The 18,235-nt window shown below is 37.3% G+C and overlaps 1 protein-coding gene across 1 annotated transcript in view; it reads right to left on the bottom strand.

The window, feature by feature from the left end:
• Nucleotides 1–7,391: 7,391 nt before the first annotated feature.
• Nucleotides 7,392–18,235, bottom strand: part of ATP9B (ATPase phospholipid transporting 9B (putative)) — a 150,929-nt gene continuing 140,085 nt past the window's right edge. The window contains exons 21-30 of the mRNA XM_071450698.1: nucleotides 18,107–18,196; nucleotides 17,513–17,657; nucleotides 17,115–17,179; nucleotides 16,536–16,691; nucleotides 16,327–16,391; nucleotides 15,019–15,127; nucleotides 13,308–13,365; nucleotides 12,431–12,634; nucleotides 9,939–9,971; nucleotides 7,392–9,184 (exon numbers count right to left, since the gene is read on the bottom strand). Of these exons, the coding sequence (XP_071306799.1) occupies nucleotides 9,048–9,184; nucleotides 9,939–9,971; nucleotides 12,431–12,634; nucleotides 13,308–13,365; nucleotides 15,019–15,127; nucleotides 16,327–16,391; nucleotides 16,536–16,691; nucleotides 17,115–17,179; nucleotides 17,513–17,657; nucleotides 18,107–18,196 (1,062 nt within the window). The 3' untranslated portion in view covers nucleotides 7,392–9,047. The remainder of the gene's footprint in view (nucleotides 9,185–9,938; nucleotides 9,972–12,430; nucleotides 12,635–13,307; nucleotides 13,366–15,018; nucleotides 15,128–16,326; nucleotides 16,392–16,535; nucleotides 16,692–17,114; nucleotides 17,180–17,512; nucleotides 17,658–18,106; nucleotides 18,197–18,235) is intronic.

An 18,235-nucleotide genomic window follows, 5' to 3' on the forward strand; every position in this document is an offset into this window, starting at 1 on the left:
AAGAGCTGATCTCCGGGGAGCTCCGGGGCAAGGGAAGGGGCAGAGCAGCAGGACACAGGCTCAAACTTGCCCAGACACAGCGCCAAGGCAGAGCTGTGAGCAGGACAGAAGCCCCTGCAGGTGTGTTTCCTGTACTCAGAGGTGCACATATTTGTGTGAGATTGCAGTAATCCGGAGGATGAGAAGAAAATTGAGTGATGGGTATGGAATTACACCAAAGTTAACCAGGTAACTTCTAGAGTGACCATGTCTGAATATAGCAAAAATTCACACTTTATTTTCATGTAAAAAAATTCGAATCCAAGTGAAGCAGTCCCTAAGGTGATGTGCCTCAAACAAGAAGGATGATCAATCTCAGGTTAAAAGTGAAGAAGTCCTTCCTTCATGCCATGTGTAAATGACACTGTTGAGCCCCCTGCATGTCAGAGATTTTAAATCAATGGATTTACCACCTTGATGAAAATTCTGCCTCCTTCCAAGAAAAAGGTAATATTTCTTTCCTCCCAAGTCATGTCAGGGACTTTCTAGGACCTTTCTCCTTACAGACTAATCCTAGCCCTATCACCTCACTCTCTCTCACTATTACTCGTTGTATTTTCTCACTTCAATACATTCTATGGCAGCAAAACTTCCCTTGTCAGTCTCTTAATGAGTAAAGGGAGTCTTTCTCTCTCTCTGAATAACCTGTTTCATTATCTACAGCATCCTTCTCAGCTCTGCAATGTGATACCAACACCATTATCTATTTGCTGCTCATGTACTATGGTTTATTCCCTTCCTGCTGATCATTTTGGTTGCCCAGCTTAAGATTAATCAAGAGACTGAAGGCTTGTACAGTGAATATTTAGCTTTTTTTTTTTTTTTTTTGGAAACCTGGCTCCTACTTACAAAACAAACATCTTAAAAATAGTATAATTTAAAATCACCAGTCACTTCTGGTGGAATAGACTGGGAATAGAAATTGTTGCATGGGCAAAACAATGGAAATTATTAGCTTTCCCCCTTGACTCGCCTCACATCTCAAATTCTTAGTTACTGCCTCAGGTTTTGATATTCTCATTGAAATTTGTGTAACATGAAACTGATTTACTGCTGTATTTCAGACTTGCAAGCAGCTTTCATTTTTTCTTTCTCTTAAGAAAAGATAAAGTTCCCACATTTTTTATGCCTGGGAAAAGTATCAAACCAAGACAGGAGGGACACAAAGAAGAAGAGCTGTGAGAAGTCTGTGACTCAAACAGAACTGGCAGGTAAAAGAAAGACTATAGAGAAGCCTTTGTTTTTCATGTTTTCCTTGAGTTGCTGGAGGGCTCTATCTGGTGTCTTCCTTCCAAAATTCCTCCCTTACTGCCAGTATATACTGGCATATACTGAATTCAGCTTGCCAGAAAGCAGCTCAGCCACATGCAGCTGCCTGGTCATTCTCTTCACATGATCACCAAATGAGTCTCTCTCATGGAATTTGTGTCCCATCTTTAAAAATAAATACAACACAAATAAATGAAGTCTTGACTGTAGTCATCAGCCCTGACCCACACGTAGATGTGTCTGTGCTTGAGTCAACAGCTACAAGATCAGCAGGCTGCAATTTCAGAGAGGCTCCAGACACCCAGGTTACTCAGAGGAGAACACCACAAGCAAGAATGGAAGGTGCTGATGAATAGCTAGGGCAAAGACATGCCCAATCAAATTATCAAAACACAAAAACCAAGATGGTTTGCAGGAAGACCGAGGGAGATCTCCTGATGTCCCTAGGGTAATGCCAAGTGACTTCCTATCAAGAGTGCAAGGCCCAAGCAGCACGCTGTGCTGAGGGTCTGGCTGTGCCTGCCCACCCAGCACTGTGTCACACAGGGCCAGACAGACAGCCCCACGGACTTGGCTCAAGGCTCCTGCAAGATAACTGCAAGCAGCCTTCAGATTTTTCTCCAGGGGGCTGGGAGGTGGAAGCTGCAAAGGATTGCATGGATCCTGCAGCAGGGCACAGTCTGGAGGTTCCGTTGCGCTGTCCAGCATAGCACAGGGGGGAGGGGTGAGGGTTTGTTTTTCTTGGGTCTCAGGCAAAATGAAGTTTCCACCATTTTCTTCCTCAGCCTTCTGCCTCCAAAGGCATTTCCAGTGTCTGACCAGAAAATGTAAAGTTGTGCACTTTTGGACATCTCTGCTGCCCATGCCCTGAGGTAGCTGCCTCTTTGCTGTAAGAAGCCTTTCCCTGCATCTCCAGCAGTGAACTCCATCACTCACAGTGATGATACGTCTGAGCTGGCAGAGTGAGTTACCTGCACGTCAAGAAGAAAGACTCCTGTGCTGCCACGTACCAGATCAGTGACTGTGGCTGGCTCTGCGTTACAGCTGAGCTATAACCTTGCTCTCCCTCCTCACCTGCCACCTCCAAGTAATTGCTTTTGGACAGATGGCAAGCTGGCAGCTGTGACTGCAGCTTAGCTTTTCCCACTCCCCCCAAATCTGCTTCAGGTTATACAAAGAGAACTTATTTTTCTCCTCCCTGCTTCCCTTCCAGCACTACAAACCAGTTTACACAGAAGTCAATTGTTTCAACAACTGCAGAACTGCTCAGGCGGGGGACTTCTTCCACCCGTGTCCCAACATTCCAGTGGGCACAGCTGAACCAAAGCACAGAGTGACCTTGCTGTGGTTGCCCTTATCAGGGTAACATGATGATGCAAGTGTAGTGTGAGAGCCCATCCTGGTCATTCCTGGTCAGGAGAAATCAAACCTCTTCTAATGCAAGCAGGGTCAGACTGATACCCAAGCTAGGCAGAAATGCAAGGGATTTTGAAATGCAAGGAATAGTTTCTTTCAGGCAGGTGTTCCCAAGAATTTCTCTCAGTAGTTCCAGACATTCAGGTCTGAGTCTCACAGTCATCTTAAAAGGCTTAATTTCTTAAAAATTTTTTTTTTCAAATAAGATTTGCCATGTGGGTTTCTTGTTTTTTTGGTTTTTTTTTTCTCTGAAGTCTGCACAAGTTAAAGGCATCTAAAACCTAAGTTGCTGTCAGCAGCAGATTTCTTCCTTCTACCTCTTATTTCATAGAATCATACAATAATCATAAATTAAAACATTTCAAGATTCTTACATTTTTAATATTGACATCCTTCACTATAACATCCAATTTCCGAGCAAATGTATGGATATCCTCATCTGTTGCTTTCAACTTTCAACCTTCCATGTATTATAATACCAAAAATGATGTAAAAGGACCTACCAGAATTAAAAGTAGCCATGCACAGGTAGGGAGGTAATGTGAAGGCCTCCAGCTAGGTTATTTAAAAAAAATCAGATTAATAATTTAGTAACTTGAAATATTTTACTATTTTCTCATGTGAAGAAGATTATGCAAGAAATTGAAAGGCAACTATAAGCAAGGCAAAACCACTACAGCCACAGGGTAAAAGTTTCAAAGCCATTAGCTTTTGTTTCCCTTCACCTCCTTCCTAGAATTCGATAAAATTGTATGTGCTCAGGTTTGTTGCATTTATTTATTTTCAATCACAGACTGTCTACAATTGCTTTAGTTGCATTTGGATAGGTGTTAGTATGTACTAGACCACATCTGTGTCACCTGTCCTGCTCATGACACTCACACGGAAAATTACCGTCTAGAGCTGGGATAAACCCCATTCAGCTGGGATCAAGATAACCAACAGACATATTCAAGTGACTGTCATGGAAGAGTCAGTACCCTAATGAAGGGAGAAGGTGCTCTGGGAAGCAGAAGCTGTGGGAGGAAGTGCCTACATAGCTGTGTTCCTGCAGATGAATTTGGAATTCAATGGCAAGAGGAGGCAGCAACCAGCAATTACACACAGGGGAAACAACAGCTCATCTTCCTCTACTGAGCACATGCAGCATAGAGCTTTTCCCCAGGGGAGCATCTTGACTGAGAATTCCCAGATCTCTCCTTCAAACAGGCAATACATAATTGCAATAAATACAAAACATATGTACATACACTTACCCCTTACAGGTCTGCTCATCCATTAACATCCCCCAGCCTTCCAGTCAGAAATTCATTTTCAACAGACTTTTGAAGTAGTTATCTATAATTTGCTTCCGCACAACGTGTGTTTACTTTGCAAAATCAAATGCATGCTTAGAACTTAGAGCAAAACACAGAGGGCCCATGGAAAAAACTAGATGTGTATATTATAGAGAAACAATGGAAAGCAGCTCTACAAATAAGAATTACAATGGTCTATTTTGTGTACTGCTTGCTTAAAGCTATATGATTATAACCAAAGCTCTTTTTATTCTTAGCAGTTTTGTCAAAAACAGAGGAAATAAAGATAGTTTACTGCCAGAAGAATCAAGCCAGGCACATAAATACCTATCATGCATCACAGCTATAGTACACAGTATCTCCTTAGAGCAGATGACGATCTTTTCATAGCTCAGTAATGCATAAAGGCTAAATTCCAAAGCCCGCATTACTCAAGCCTGCTTTTTTTGAGCAATTTAGAAGTTTAATATTGCTAATTACCATCTCACTTTGAAAGCATGCTAGAGGAGAGGAGGAGGCTATGATCAGGAGAAACCTCAGCTGCAGCTCTGCTAAAACCTGGTCAGGGATGGAAGAATAAAGCAGAATTTATCAACTCCACTGCAGAGTGCACTCTTCATTATTCTGTTGATGGCATCCAGTTTTCACCACCTCTGCTGTAAAATATTTTGATCGAAACTATGGTTTTGGTCGATGAAGTAGTGAATAGGTCTTTCAGTGCAATTGCCTGTTTGAGAGGGATTTTGTTGGCAATTGGCTGAGCAAATTCCCACTTGCAATAACAGCTGTGAACCCTGCTGAGGGCATCTGTTGGGTAGTTAATACTTGTTGGGAAGTATCTCGCTTTAAGTGTGTTTTGTTTACAAAGGAAATTCCTACGCTTTTTAACACAGTGTTAAAGACATTGTGCCTCCTGTTTATTTACATATAATGTTCGATCCGTGTTATCTTTGTTCACTTGTACTGATTTTCCTCCCAACAGGGGGCTAACATACTGAAGGGCTTTTTTGATTGCCTTCAACTTTCAATTGAGTTATAATAATAACAGCCTAGATACAGAGAGGTTATTCAATTAAGTATTATAAGAGACTGCTGACCCAATTTTTTTTTCTTTTCTGGCCAGGAAAAAAATAAGGAGAAACTCCATGGAAGGTAAAATTGAAATGGATGTCAGTGTAAGCAGGACCTACAAGAACAGTTTCTGCATCAGTGGCAAGAGCAGGACAGCCTAATCTCCTTCTGTGGCTGTCATTTTTTAAGGAGAGCTGTCCATTCAGAGCCCACATAATCTGCAATTAATTCCTTTGCCCTGCAGGAGTTTTGGAGCCACATTAATAGCTCTGAGCATGTGAAAGGATGCAAGTGTGAAACAGATGCAAGCCTCTTTCATATTATTTTGCCAGTATAAAACTCAGGAATACGCAGCTCTGCAGAAGCAGGAAAAGTGGTATCTCTGTTAACAGCCCACCTCCAAAGCCTCGAGGAAGTCCATACTGTTGTTTGCACAGTGAGCCAGGCCTCGCTCACCAGCAGGGATGAGATCAATATGCAACCCCAGGTGGATCAGGCTCAAACAGCCCCAGCCTCCAGTGATGAAGGAACCCTCCAGTGAACCCTGCAAGAGCAATATGTGGGGAAATCACCTCCTCTTCACTTACAGAAGCTTTGTCTGTCTGAGCCTCATGACAAACAGCATAACTGTTTGACTGCATAATTGGCTATCAAAATTCTTGCTTAAATACCTACAGAAATGCTGTCCAGTCCAAAAAGGTTCCCAATTGCAAAGCTCCCTCTTTCAGACACGCTTTAAATGGAGACTGAAGAAAAGCTTCAGCTCACATTCTTGCAGATGGAGGGTAGGACACTTGTAATACAGGCTTGCTCAAGTGGAAGCTGCTCATCAAGATAATAAACACTTCCAGCGTGTATATAAAAGCAATGGCACATTTTTGACGACCACTTTGAAGGTTTAGGAAGAAAACAGGAGATACTACACAGCTGAATTCTGATTGCATGAGTCAGCAAGCTCAGTTTGAACATAAAAACATTGGTGTAAACACTTGCACTCATGGACGAGTGCTACAGATTTAATGTTAAGGATACAAGGATTTAATTTATCCTCCATTTGCAAACTAATATCTTAGGCAGTAAAATGTTTTCCAGCAGTTACATGAACATAGAATTTTGGAATAGCATCAGAAAAACCCAATATAATTGTACTCTCCTTTTTTGCAGTACTCTCCTTTTTTTGCAGGATCTCTCCTTTCCCTCTCTTCTTCCATCAAACTACATTGGAAGTGTAGGTGTTCAGCTCATGTGTTTATTAAACATGGTCCATGTATTGTTATGTAAGTTACTTTGGTGAAGATGTATTTCCTGGTTACACCTTGCTCCTTCCTCCATTCTGTCCCTGTTCTGAAACTGTTTTCCAAATATGTTTTCAGAGAGACGTGATTACCATTTCAGAAATACATATCTGACATAAGAGCTCTAAAAAGTAAACATTTATTTAATACCAAGAAAATCTAATGTCCTTCTTGGGTGTAACTTGCTGAGCCAAGGCCTAAATCTGTTTATGTAAGCTGAACCTCAAAAGCAAGGTCAGTGACTTGAGTCGGGCTTCCACAAGCCTTAAAACAAAGTGTGAGCTGAAACTGGACCTTAGCTGTATACTGGAAATACTAAGGAAGCAGGCACTTTAGAGAACTGACTCCACTTTTGAAAGGCTTATAGCTGTGTACAGAACCATACATTTGTTATCACACTAACCTTAAGGGTTTTAATGCTGGGAGTTAATATACCTACACTTAGGTTCTAACTGAGCAGTTCTTCACCCATGGGTAGAATTGTTGTGACACATACAGATGTACTGCAGTAACACTATCACTTTCATGCTGTTAGTTCTGTTTCTGGGTTTTTTTCCCCCATTTTCTGCCTAATTTCACAAATGTGATGTATAGATGAAAGACAACCAACTCTGAGCTTGTGCTTATCTCCCAAATCTTATGCATATGGTTGTGAGCCCACAATGTGAAAGACAAAAAGGTCTGAAGAAAATGCCACCAACGTTTCAGAAGAACTGCACACAGTGACTTTCTTATTTGTTTGAAAGTAATCACCACTTATTGGGGAAAAGAAAAAACTAAAGCAAATCAGTGACAAAAATACCACAGAACTAAGCTAAAAACGTAAATCAGGAGCATCTTGGCAAAATCACACGGAATGCAGAAAGCTAATATGCAAGAACAGTGACATCTTGTGGGGATTTACAGAATCGAGTTCACAGAGGGACAGGGCAAACTAGTCTGTGATGATGGGTAATTAAAGGAAACTACCTCAGTAGTTTATTTAATACATATACCACTAATATTTGGTATAAATTAGGCTTTATTGCTTTTATAATGAGGAATGAAAATTAAAAAAGCAGATAAATAGCTAGTTAGAAAAGCTTTGAAAACAGAAATTAATGGAATGGGGTGGAATACAAATGGCTCTGTAGCCATTTCCTCTGCTCTCCCAGGAAGTAGTTATAATTATCACTTAAATATACTCATCCAAAGTAATAATGGCATAAGGGAAAAGAGACTAAACAAGGAATTATGTTGTAAAGGCATACAGTCAAACATAAAAATGACATCCATATTAAGTGGGTTTTAAAAACACACATGTAAATATTTAATAAAGAAAGCATGAATAGTTATGTTGTTCCTTTCCTCTGGTTAATAGGCTATGCCAAATTCATTATATGTACTTCGTGAGAAAGCAAAGTTGTATCACAATAGAAAATTAATATATCCTACTTGCCAATACAGTGTGCAAGATTTGGACCCTTCCAATTGCATCAGAGTTTTTGAGTTTCTGGAACAAATCTTCAGTGTGATAAAGTGTCATAACTCAGCCAAGACACTCAACTCTGACAGCTTACAAGCAAAAATGTTTTGATTTTTTTTTTTTGACAAGTTTGCACCCAAACTAAGATATAAAAACATAACATTTACAACTTGGAAGATGAAAGATTTTCCTACCATGATGTTCATGTGTTCCGCTTATTTTCTTTTACCTGAGTAACTTAAGTAAACAGATTACAAGGCAATTTAGACATATTAGCTAATACAAGGTTTACTGGACTTCTCATATATAGAAATGTACTTTGACACTATTTGCAGTTTTACAAATACAAAATGAATAAGAACTTTAAAACATATTTACTGAGCAGCCATGTTTTGATATCTGTACAGATCAATAAGTGCTGTGGAATTATGTACAGAATTTATAATTTAATTTTTAAACAGCTTTTGTGCAACCTGGCTGTAATGTGCATTTAAAGAACTGCTGTCAACATCACACATCTGTAATTTACTGGTGCCAGAAATGGAGAGTACAGAATAGGACAACAGCTCCTAAAATAATACTGTGCTATGCAGACATCAGTACATAATTCAAATAGTGCATATTAATCAATGTCTGATGAGGAATAATAGCTGCTAATACAGACACAGGCATTTACAGGTATTAGGTGTGTTAGAGTAAGTATGGATGAATAAACTTTTCCATATATAAACATTAAAAGAAAGGGCTTGAATTAGGAAGTCATACAATAATTAAAGATGGAAATTTATGTAATAAATAACAAAACTTTCAATTTAACTTGCAGAAGATAAACATAGTTGGAAAAAATCCTTTACAGTAGCAAAAGATCATTCACAGTAGCAATGAAACCATTCAGAAGCATTGTCAAATCAAAGGTAATTTGGTTTTATTTTATAATCATAGCAACTGAAAGAAAAAAAGAAAATCAACACAAAGAAAATTTAGTTTATCTCTGATAGTTGTTAGTGTACTTCTGTGTTATTGTATCTCTCAGATGTTTCCTCCTCTTTTTGTGCTCTATTCACATTATCCCTTTTGAATTTTGATTTTTTTTAAGTTTCTTTAGTCCAACATGAATCCATAGACACTAAAGCACAGTGAATATGCAATCTGCAGACTGGTGTGAGTGAAAAACTGTAGGGAATATAACCACTTTTACGAGGTAAGCTTGGAGTAACTTGGAGGAGAGAACTTGCGCTTCAAGTACTTGAGAATGTAAAGTGGAAGACAGCTTACAACAGTGATTGCTGACACTTTCCACAGGAAGGTCACAGTTGTGATAAAGGCAACATCTGCAGAAACAAAAAGGGAAAATAAGTAATGGGAGCCAGTAACATGGAAACTGGAACTTCCACAGTACAAAGTCAATAAAAGTCTCTTAATTGTTTGCTTATGCTATTGTCCAATTAAAAAAAAAGGGCAATAAAGCAACAGAAAGTTAACCTCAGGCTTTTGCTTTTGCAAATTATTTTTTCAGACAGGAACTCCAGAGTTTCTTTATGGTACTCACACTGTTTTTCAGCTGAAGTAACTTTTAGGGGAAACAGAATCTCAGTTTAAAAGCACAACTCTCTCAAAATAAAAAGTTAATTCAGCTTATTTTTCTATTCGTAAGAATGATTTTTACCTGCTATAAGTTCCCAACCAATTTGGATCTTTTATTCTGTATTATTTTTCTTATATCTATGCTAAATGGTTCTTAAAATCATAGAGATTAAATTAGAGCCCAAATATTTCAAGGCAAAATGTAATGATATTGTTACCTACCACAAGGAAAATATAATCATTTATGACAAAAAATTAACAATAATGCTGACACTATGCTTGCTAATGAATTTTTTTGGCCCTATTTGTGATAATTAGATCATATCTAAAAATCATGAAAAGATCCTAGAACACAGGGAAACCCAAGAATTTTTTTCTTTTATTTTTACCCATTATTTACAAATGCATATATTAAGAGATTCTCTACTCTTGACTGAATCTTTAAAGATTATAAAAATAAAAGCCAACCCAAAACTTCAAGAAAAGTTAAACTTCACCTACCTAAGAAAGCTCCAAAAGACACTCTGCCTATACCTGTTTCACAAAGAGGGAAAGTGAAAGGATAGATTTACAGAAAATACAAAAGTTATGCAAAAAAACCCCCAAAATAACAACAAACTCCAATAGGTTAGCTACACAAAGAGGAGATGAAAAATATGTTAGTAGCATTAACCTTTCACATGTCAGTCAGATTACTTTAAGCAGCAATTAAATCAAAACACTCTGTAAACATAGAGATTTTATATTTGGTCATGTTTTAAGGTTTTAAATAGATTGGCACTTTTCTTACATTTCACTTCAAGGTATAATTTACTGTATAAACAACTTGATCATGTGAATGAAAATTCACTTCATAAAATGCAATAAAGAAATCCTTTCCTGCTCCAATTCTGCTCATTAAAATACTTAGTATATTAAATTTCAATGTATAAACTTGTTATGCAGCTTTAGCCTAAGCCTGCTTAGACATACTGAAAGCCCATGTAACCTATCATAGACACCCTAAAAAGGCCACTGTGTGTAATTAACTCAGAAACATAAAAACTGGTTTGCTTTCACGAGTCAGAGCTCTAGAGCAGTATCTGTTTTGCCTTTGGTATTTTTGCCTTTCTAATTTGAGTGCCATGTCATCATATAATTTCTCTGGAAGGAGATGATCCTTATAAGCAACATCACTGAAATAAGTTTATTTGCAAGTGAAGTCAAGCATTATTCGTCTGGACCATTTTTCCTGATCCATGGAAGTCGTTCTATATCTTGAACTGCAAACCATCACTTAGGTTTATGCTGCATCACATACACGAAAAAGCTCCCTCCCCCCAGTTATAATGGGACAGATTAAATAAGAATAAAGCATTAAGCAGAAGTGAGACTAAAAGAAAGGCATTTTCTCAGATTAGGTGGTGAATAACACACATAAGATACATCTTTACAAAATCTCATGAAACTGCAGCCTTTTCAGTGTTCTCAAATATAAAAATAGTGAAGTTAAGTCCCTGGGTTGCAAGAAGCCATGCAACTGTTTATGGACTTGCTTGGGCTTGCCCAGCAAATCCACAAGCACAGAGAGGAAAACACTCCTCTTTACAGAAAAGTCTGCAAGAAACAAAGTTCCTATGGTTTCCACACCTTTGTGAACATCATCTAAAAATGTTTTTCACAGAACAACACCAGAAAGGATGGAAGGACTGGCTGTCACCAATACTACAGACTTTCAAAGGTGAAGTTACAAGTTCTGCTTTATGAAGTTCCTGGAAGTCTGGACTCGAGTGCAAGTACCTATATCTGATCTTGTTTGTTCCTTTAATTTGTAATTTGACTATGGAGATTCAAAAATCAACCCAATAATCTCTATTATTGTGTCTGTGGATCAGTATCAGAGGAAAAAAAAGGGTGCTCTGGCAAACCTGAAATAATGTGCAAAATAAGTACCAAGCCCAGCAGAGTTGTTTCTTCAGTACTGAGAAATCTTGGAAGTACTAGAACACCTGGGACAGGCAGTGAAGCATTTACTGATTAAATAAATAATTATATAAATAATTATATAATGTACACATACTACCCTAGCACTGACCACCTGGGAACTGACAGAGTGAAGGCAGAATTGTAAGTCTTCTAGAAGCTGCCATGTAATGCTCAATTCTGCTATGTGAAATGACAGGTGAAGAAGGGCAGCTCAGTACTCTTCAGATCCTAAAAGTAAGAGAAGAAGCTGGATTCTCAGCATCTTGTGAGGTATAATTAAAGCTATTACATATATTTCTGTAAGCTACATTTGTAAAATCACACCTAGATACTTTATTTTTACTAAAGGATAAGTTGATCCAAGAAGAAATAGGTATTATTTTGATGCTCAGATTCTTGACTGGTAAGATTTGCAGTTGGAATGTGTTCTTTCATCTTGTGAACTGTAAACAATCAGTACCTTAAGGCACAGTATGGCATGCCAAAACTTAAAGCAAAGCAAGCTTAATACAAGCTTACTATAATTATGAAGCAATGGCTCCTATATAAGGTCTTTCCTTCTAGGCTGCTGCATCACTTCCTAACAATACTTCAGCAATTTTAGCCTTGTGAGTTAGATCTAATGAGGCCCATTTGGCCTGGTGTGCAAAATAATGCACCAATTCAGCGAAAGATCCTGATTTTTAACAAACCATATCTATTTTCAATAGTGCAAATCTCAAAGCCAATTTAAAGTATGCAATTTGGACTGTCAATAGCAGACCAAGGATGGAAAAGGCGGGAGTGTTTTGACTAAAGTTTATAATCTAGATAAACCATACTAACAGGATAAAGATTGTTGAATTCTAGGAGAAAACGGTAAGAGAATATTTTAACCCAACACTAATTAGGCCTAATTTGGACTCAATTATATTTCTTATAAAGAAAGCTGCATTTTAAAACATCACCTATTCTTCATTGAAAAAAAGGGAAGAGAAAAACATTATTAAAGATACAAAACAGTTCTTTGCTAAAGTAGTTTTACTCACCAAAGTATTCATTTAGAAATGCAAGAGAGGCCACATAGCAGCCAAGACTGAGGAATTCAGCCACCACCATTAACCAGTGCCACGTTCGTATGGTCAGTGCAACCATCAAGAGCTCAGTCAAGATCAGGGCAGTGAAGGAAATGGCAACGACGTGAACAAACTCGGATTCAAAAAGCAGCAGGGCTCCGTACATCAGAATACCACCTGCGTGGGGTGCACAGGCACACAAGGTTGGCAAAACCCTGCAGTGAAATTTCACTGTACCAGCTTTTACAACTGCACACCGAACGTTTGATTACTCATTATGAAAATTTGTCCAGTAATTTTTAAAACATTGATCTTTCTAAAAGAAGGATATTTACTGTACTTTGCACATGTGAAATAAGCCAACCAAAGTAAAGCCATACAGAAATAAAACTATTAGAAAATTAAGCACCTTTTAGTGCAATATATCTGATGAACTGTTAATTAACCTCATTTTGTCAAGTGCTGCAAATAAATGAGATATTGTTGAAAGTGTAATTACTTTCAACTGATTACATAATTCAGATTTCTTCAACAGTACTTCTGTCATTCAATGAAAGAAAACTAAATACATGCAATGTGATAAGCACTCATTAAAATTTTTCTGGATTAGCATTTAATTAAAAACATGTCCTTTTTTAGGTGATATGCACCAATAAAAATACCAATCATGCTGTGTTTTGAATAAGCCTGGCACACTACAGGAATATCGATTTATGAGATAAACAGAAAGCAATATATATAACTACTGATGAAATGCTAAGCTTTGGGAATTCAACCTGCAGCTGAAAAACAGTATTGCTAATAGCAGACAAAAATTTCTCAGTTCAGCAAAATTAGGACTCTCTCCTACCTTGGTAAATACTGATTAAAACCCAGATGAGGAAGGTCTTAAATGACAAAGATCTTCCCTAAGGGAAACATGTGAGAGGACAGTTAAACACAACTTAAAAAAAAATAAATCTACTCAGCTCATATATTTTTAATAGTTCATTGCCAGAGAAACATTTTACAAGTAAAATACGCAGTGTTTGAAGTGATAACGGCTACAAAGCTTCTACTCGTTTTTATGATTCTTCATTTCAAGCTTATCTAGAAATTGCATGAAGTCTAAATTTAGGAGTAAGAAGTTAAGGCCTTAAACAGAAGAGATATTTTAGCTTGCAATGCTCTGGTTGTTTTTCAGAATGATAAGTACAGAAAAATTAATTTATTTTTTATTTGTGAAATGTAGTCTTCAAAACAACTACAACATTGTACCTACTGACCAAACCTTAAGCAAATCTGCAGTTTTTTACTAGTAACTTCTAAACGTTGGATAAACTGCCCATTTGCTTTCACAGAATAAATTTATGACTACTGCAAATTTTCAGCAAGTAACTATTACCAAATAAATTTTAAATATTTTGATTGCGAATGGTAGAGACTGAAACATATGCAAAAATCAAAGAATAAATGCTGTACATGTGATATGACTCTTGCATTCTGTGAGGGTACTGATGAAATATGTTAGAACTGAAGAGTTGAAAAGATACAAGGGATTTCAAGGGATAAAGTAGCAAACAAAGCAGCCATTTTGCCACAAAAAAAAAAAAATCAATCTAGAACAGGCAAGAATCAGCACTTCTTCATTACTGCAGCAAGTTCCAAGCTCTGTGAACAGCTTTCCACAGGCAGGCTTATGACTCTGTTTAGCAGGTGAAGGCCATGCTTTTTGGAGTTCGATAAAGGACTGAAATCTCAAAAACTTCAAAGATTCTCAAGCAGAGAAAGAACCAAGATCTCCAAAAGAGGAAAAAAGATGATCCCAGATTAACATAGGTAATAGCTAATTTAGTGCAATTAAAAAGACAAAGACGCAGAAAATTTTGAACCGGAGTCTTTAACTGGAGTCTGCTTCTGAACTTTTAGAAACATTGAAGAATTTACTATCCCTAAAAAAGACTGTCTGCTTCTGTCTTGGATCATAACTTTCCTAGCTGACAGCTAAGGATGGAGAAGAAGTGCTTTTCAAAAAGCTTATTAAAACAGAATCTTGAGATTTATTTCACTCTTGTGGGTAACAAAATTACAAACTTTGATTGTTTGCAAGTATGTGCAAACACAAAGAAACCAGTATCCATGGATGATTGAGTTCAGCTATACCAGTTATAAATATCTGTTATTTAAAAGAAAAGAGTTTTTGGGGACATCAGCAGTAATTTCTGCATGTTAAGAAAAAATAAATCTATAAATTCATCTACCAATTAGAACAGAAAAGTAAGATGGGAAAATGTAAACATAAATAACTCCACATGAGAGAGGGGCCAGAGTGAAGGTTGCTTTATCAACATACCTTCAGGTTTGAATTATTTCAGTACAGCCACTGGTGACTAGAGAAATGTATTAATAAAAATGATTGAAATGTTTAGTACTGTGGATTATTTTAATAGTACAGAAGTTGGCAATAGTTATGCAATCTGTCTTGCTTGGAACACCTTATGAAAATGATTGCAACAATTCCCAGTTTCGCACACTGGAGATCTTAGCATTTATTTGTAGCTGAGCACTGAGGACATTCATACCTTTGTGAGATCCTTATAAAGTTCTGGATATAGCAATGCCATTTCTGGCTTCACATCTTGATCCAATACTAGAGAGAAGACTGGAAACATAGTATATATGGTTGCATACCTAAGAGAAAGGAAGAACACACATTAACACTTTCGTATGACATAATTTTAAGTTGAGTTCAATGATTTCAATTATTCTTTTTATGTAAGTGAAATGAAACTGATTCTTTTTCCCAGTACTTAGGCAGCTTACTAACACAGCTTTCACATGCAACCCGCTCTTGTGGTTCTGAGAGCTGTCAGCTGTGAGAAGTTACAGTCTTATACAGTCAAAACCAATAAACACATTTCTTTATTCTATCACCCAAGCTTATCACCTGTTACCATACTCCCTGTGCACTTGCAGTTTGGACAACCAGTCTGAAAACCTGACATTTAAATTCATCTATAGATGGATGCATGAAAACTGAATTTAAAAAAGGATACTGTATTCTGGACAACATGGAGAAGGTAGGTGGATGAATAAGAGTCTTAACAGCTCTCTGAGTGGCTTTGGATTTTATTGTACACATGCCAGATACACACTTTCACATGTACTTCCTTGGAACTTAGCACAACTTCTGCAAACCTTTTAGAGAGGTCTGCTGCTTGCCTCTGCAAAGTCTGGTGTAATCAGACCATGGTTTGACTAAGATTTAAGTTACTCTTGATTTCAGTTGTTATTATTTACAAGGAGAATAAAAAAAAGCTCTTAGGTCTCTTAGGGACAGAGAACAGGGACAAACACAAACATATGCACAGCTCTCAGCTGTATAACTTGGGGAACCATATTAGTAAACCAGCTGCTGCAACACGACCAAGGTGCTCTTAATGCTGCACATATTCACATTAATGGAAATCTATGTGGCAAACTTTGATAGTGCATTCTCAGAGGAAATACCACAGTAGCTTCAGCTCCATTTTAAATACAAAACCCCGTGATTCTCACTGAGATTTGTACATTAATCTAGACCAGCTGAAGCTGGTCTGGTCTGGGAGATTTTCTTTATTGTTTTCACCCTGTATGTGCACAGGTTCTACGGTATCTTCTTCTAAGGCTATGCAGATCCCTCTCTCCAGAGAACTGATCATGAGACTTCCCCCATCATATAGTGCATAACCAACCTAGTGTGACTTTTCTTGGTACACTCATCCCAGGTTTTGGTAGTGTACCCATGATAAATGCATGGAAAACATGGATGACACCAAGCCCATGGTGTTATTTAACCAGTTAGTTTGCTGTATTTATTACCAGAAATTGTTACTGTTGCTTTGACTTACCCTACCATTAGGAATCCTTGGTACAAGGGAACAGATGCAAAGTAGAAGACTGATGAAAATACAGCCTAGAAAAAGCAGATAATTAATTATTTAATATAATTCTACATACAAAACGATACAATATACAAAAAATAACAGTACTGACATTTGTGACATTTCAAAGACAGACATAGGGATTTTAACTATTCAGAAAACAAAGTTTTAAATACCTGCATAGTTGAAATAATAAGGCCTCGGTGCATGACAAATTGACCAAGTGCTGCTGATCTTTTGTAACTGTTTCGGCCATGTACCATCAGCAGCCTACCTATGTGTTTAAACTGTGTGATAGAAAAGTCAGCTGCTAGAGAAGCTTGTTTTCCCTCCTAGAAAAAAAGAAAAATATTTCAAATATGAATCCCAGTGTAAAAGATGTATATCAAGTTTCAAAATCCTAAGCAATAATTAATTTTAAAAGACAAGTTTGTTCCTTTGAAAATCAACCCTACAATGAGATACAACAATTTTTTTGGGCATATTCTAAGATGCAGTGTGCTGTAACAAATAAGTTTAATTGCTTCTCTTGCTTCTTCCAGGTAAATGCTACACAGAAACAACTATAATTTTCCCTGCTTTTAAAAAGATAAAGCAGAAGAAATACAAGCAAAAATACTAAAGACTAAGCATTCTTATAATCTTGCAGAATACTTTAATTGGAAATAGTCAATTCACTGTTGTTTAAAGCTTCTAATCACATTCTACTAGGCTTCTATGTGACACACATTTCACAATGAAACTGTTAACATTACCTTGCCTTCAATTCCAATTCCACAGTCTGCTGCTTGGATCATGCTGACATCATTTCCTCCATCACCTGGAAAATGTCACTGCAATATTCAGTTCTTCAGAGGTTTTATTCTCCTGGCCTTACAGTAATTGAGAAACCTCTTACATGTCTTTAAATTCTTACAATTAATCTATGACTTATGATTAATTACTTCAGTAATCAAGACTTTCCTGCAGAATAGAGATGATAACCACACCTTTCTCATGGAATGGCATTTTGTGCCATAACTATGCAATACCTGGCTGCTGGTAAAGGTTGGTAAAGAGGTCTCTCTGGTTTTGTTTCAGCTATTTCTCTGTGGTGCCACCTTCTGCTTACATTTATGACAGATTTTGCTAGGACGATTGTGCCCAGAGTTACCTATTGCACAGGTGCGTTTCCCAGTGTGGTGCTGTAACAGTTTCACAATGTGGGCTTTCTGGGTGGGAGAGCATCGGCAGCACACCACAGCAGGACACTGACAAGCCAGCTCTACAAATTCATGCTCATAATACTTCAGACAAACCTGAGGGGGGAAAAAAAATGCTTGGATTTATTTACAATTAAATATTACTACATGTAGCCCAACACAAAAACACAGTATAAAGATTTTTTATGATGTTTTCCATGTACAACATCCAACTGGAAGGAAAAAAAAAAGAAAGATTCTCTTGACTGTGGCTTTATTATTTTTTAAATCAAAGAGATTGAGCAGCAAAGTGCTTTGAGGTTAAGAGAATAGACAGTACTAAAGCATGCTGCATACAAATTCCATTTCTATTACTGTACAGAAGACTAGAAACCAAATAACATTTACAACATATATCATCTAATTCACACTTAGTGATAAGCAAAAGTATCTCTAAGGACTACTTAAAAGTATGGGGAAATACTTGAAAAAAGAGCATGAAGATGCTGATACATTACTTTCTGACCATAAGGATATAAATAATTTGACCGAAACCAAGTTTTTACCTCAAGTGAGTCCCCAGATATCACCAAGGCACAGTCATGCTTCCTCCTAAAAGCATTTAGTTCTAAGTGAGCCTCTCCTCGAGTGACAACCTTCAATAAAAACCACTCAGTTAAAAGATTTTCTTATAT

This window comes from Agelaius tricolor, unplaced genomic scaffold (genome assembly GCF_023055355.1).
Source record: "Agelaius tricolor isolate 1412-34295 unplaced genomic scaffold, bAgeTri1.0.p SCAF_2, whole genome shotgun sequence".
NCBI lineage: Eukaryota > Metazoa > Chordata > Aves > Passeriformes > Icteridae > Agelaius > Agelaius tricolor.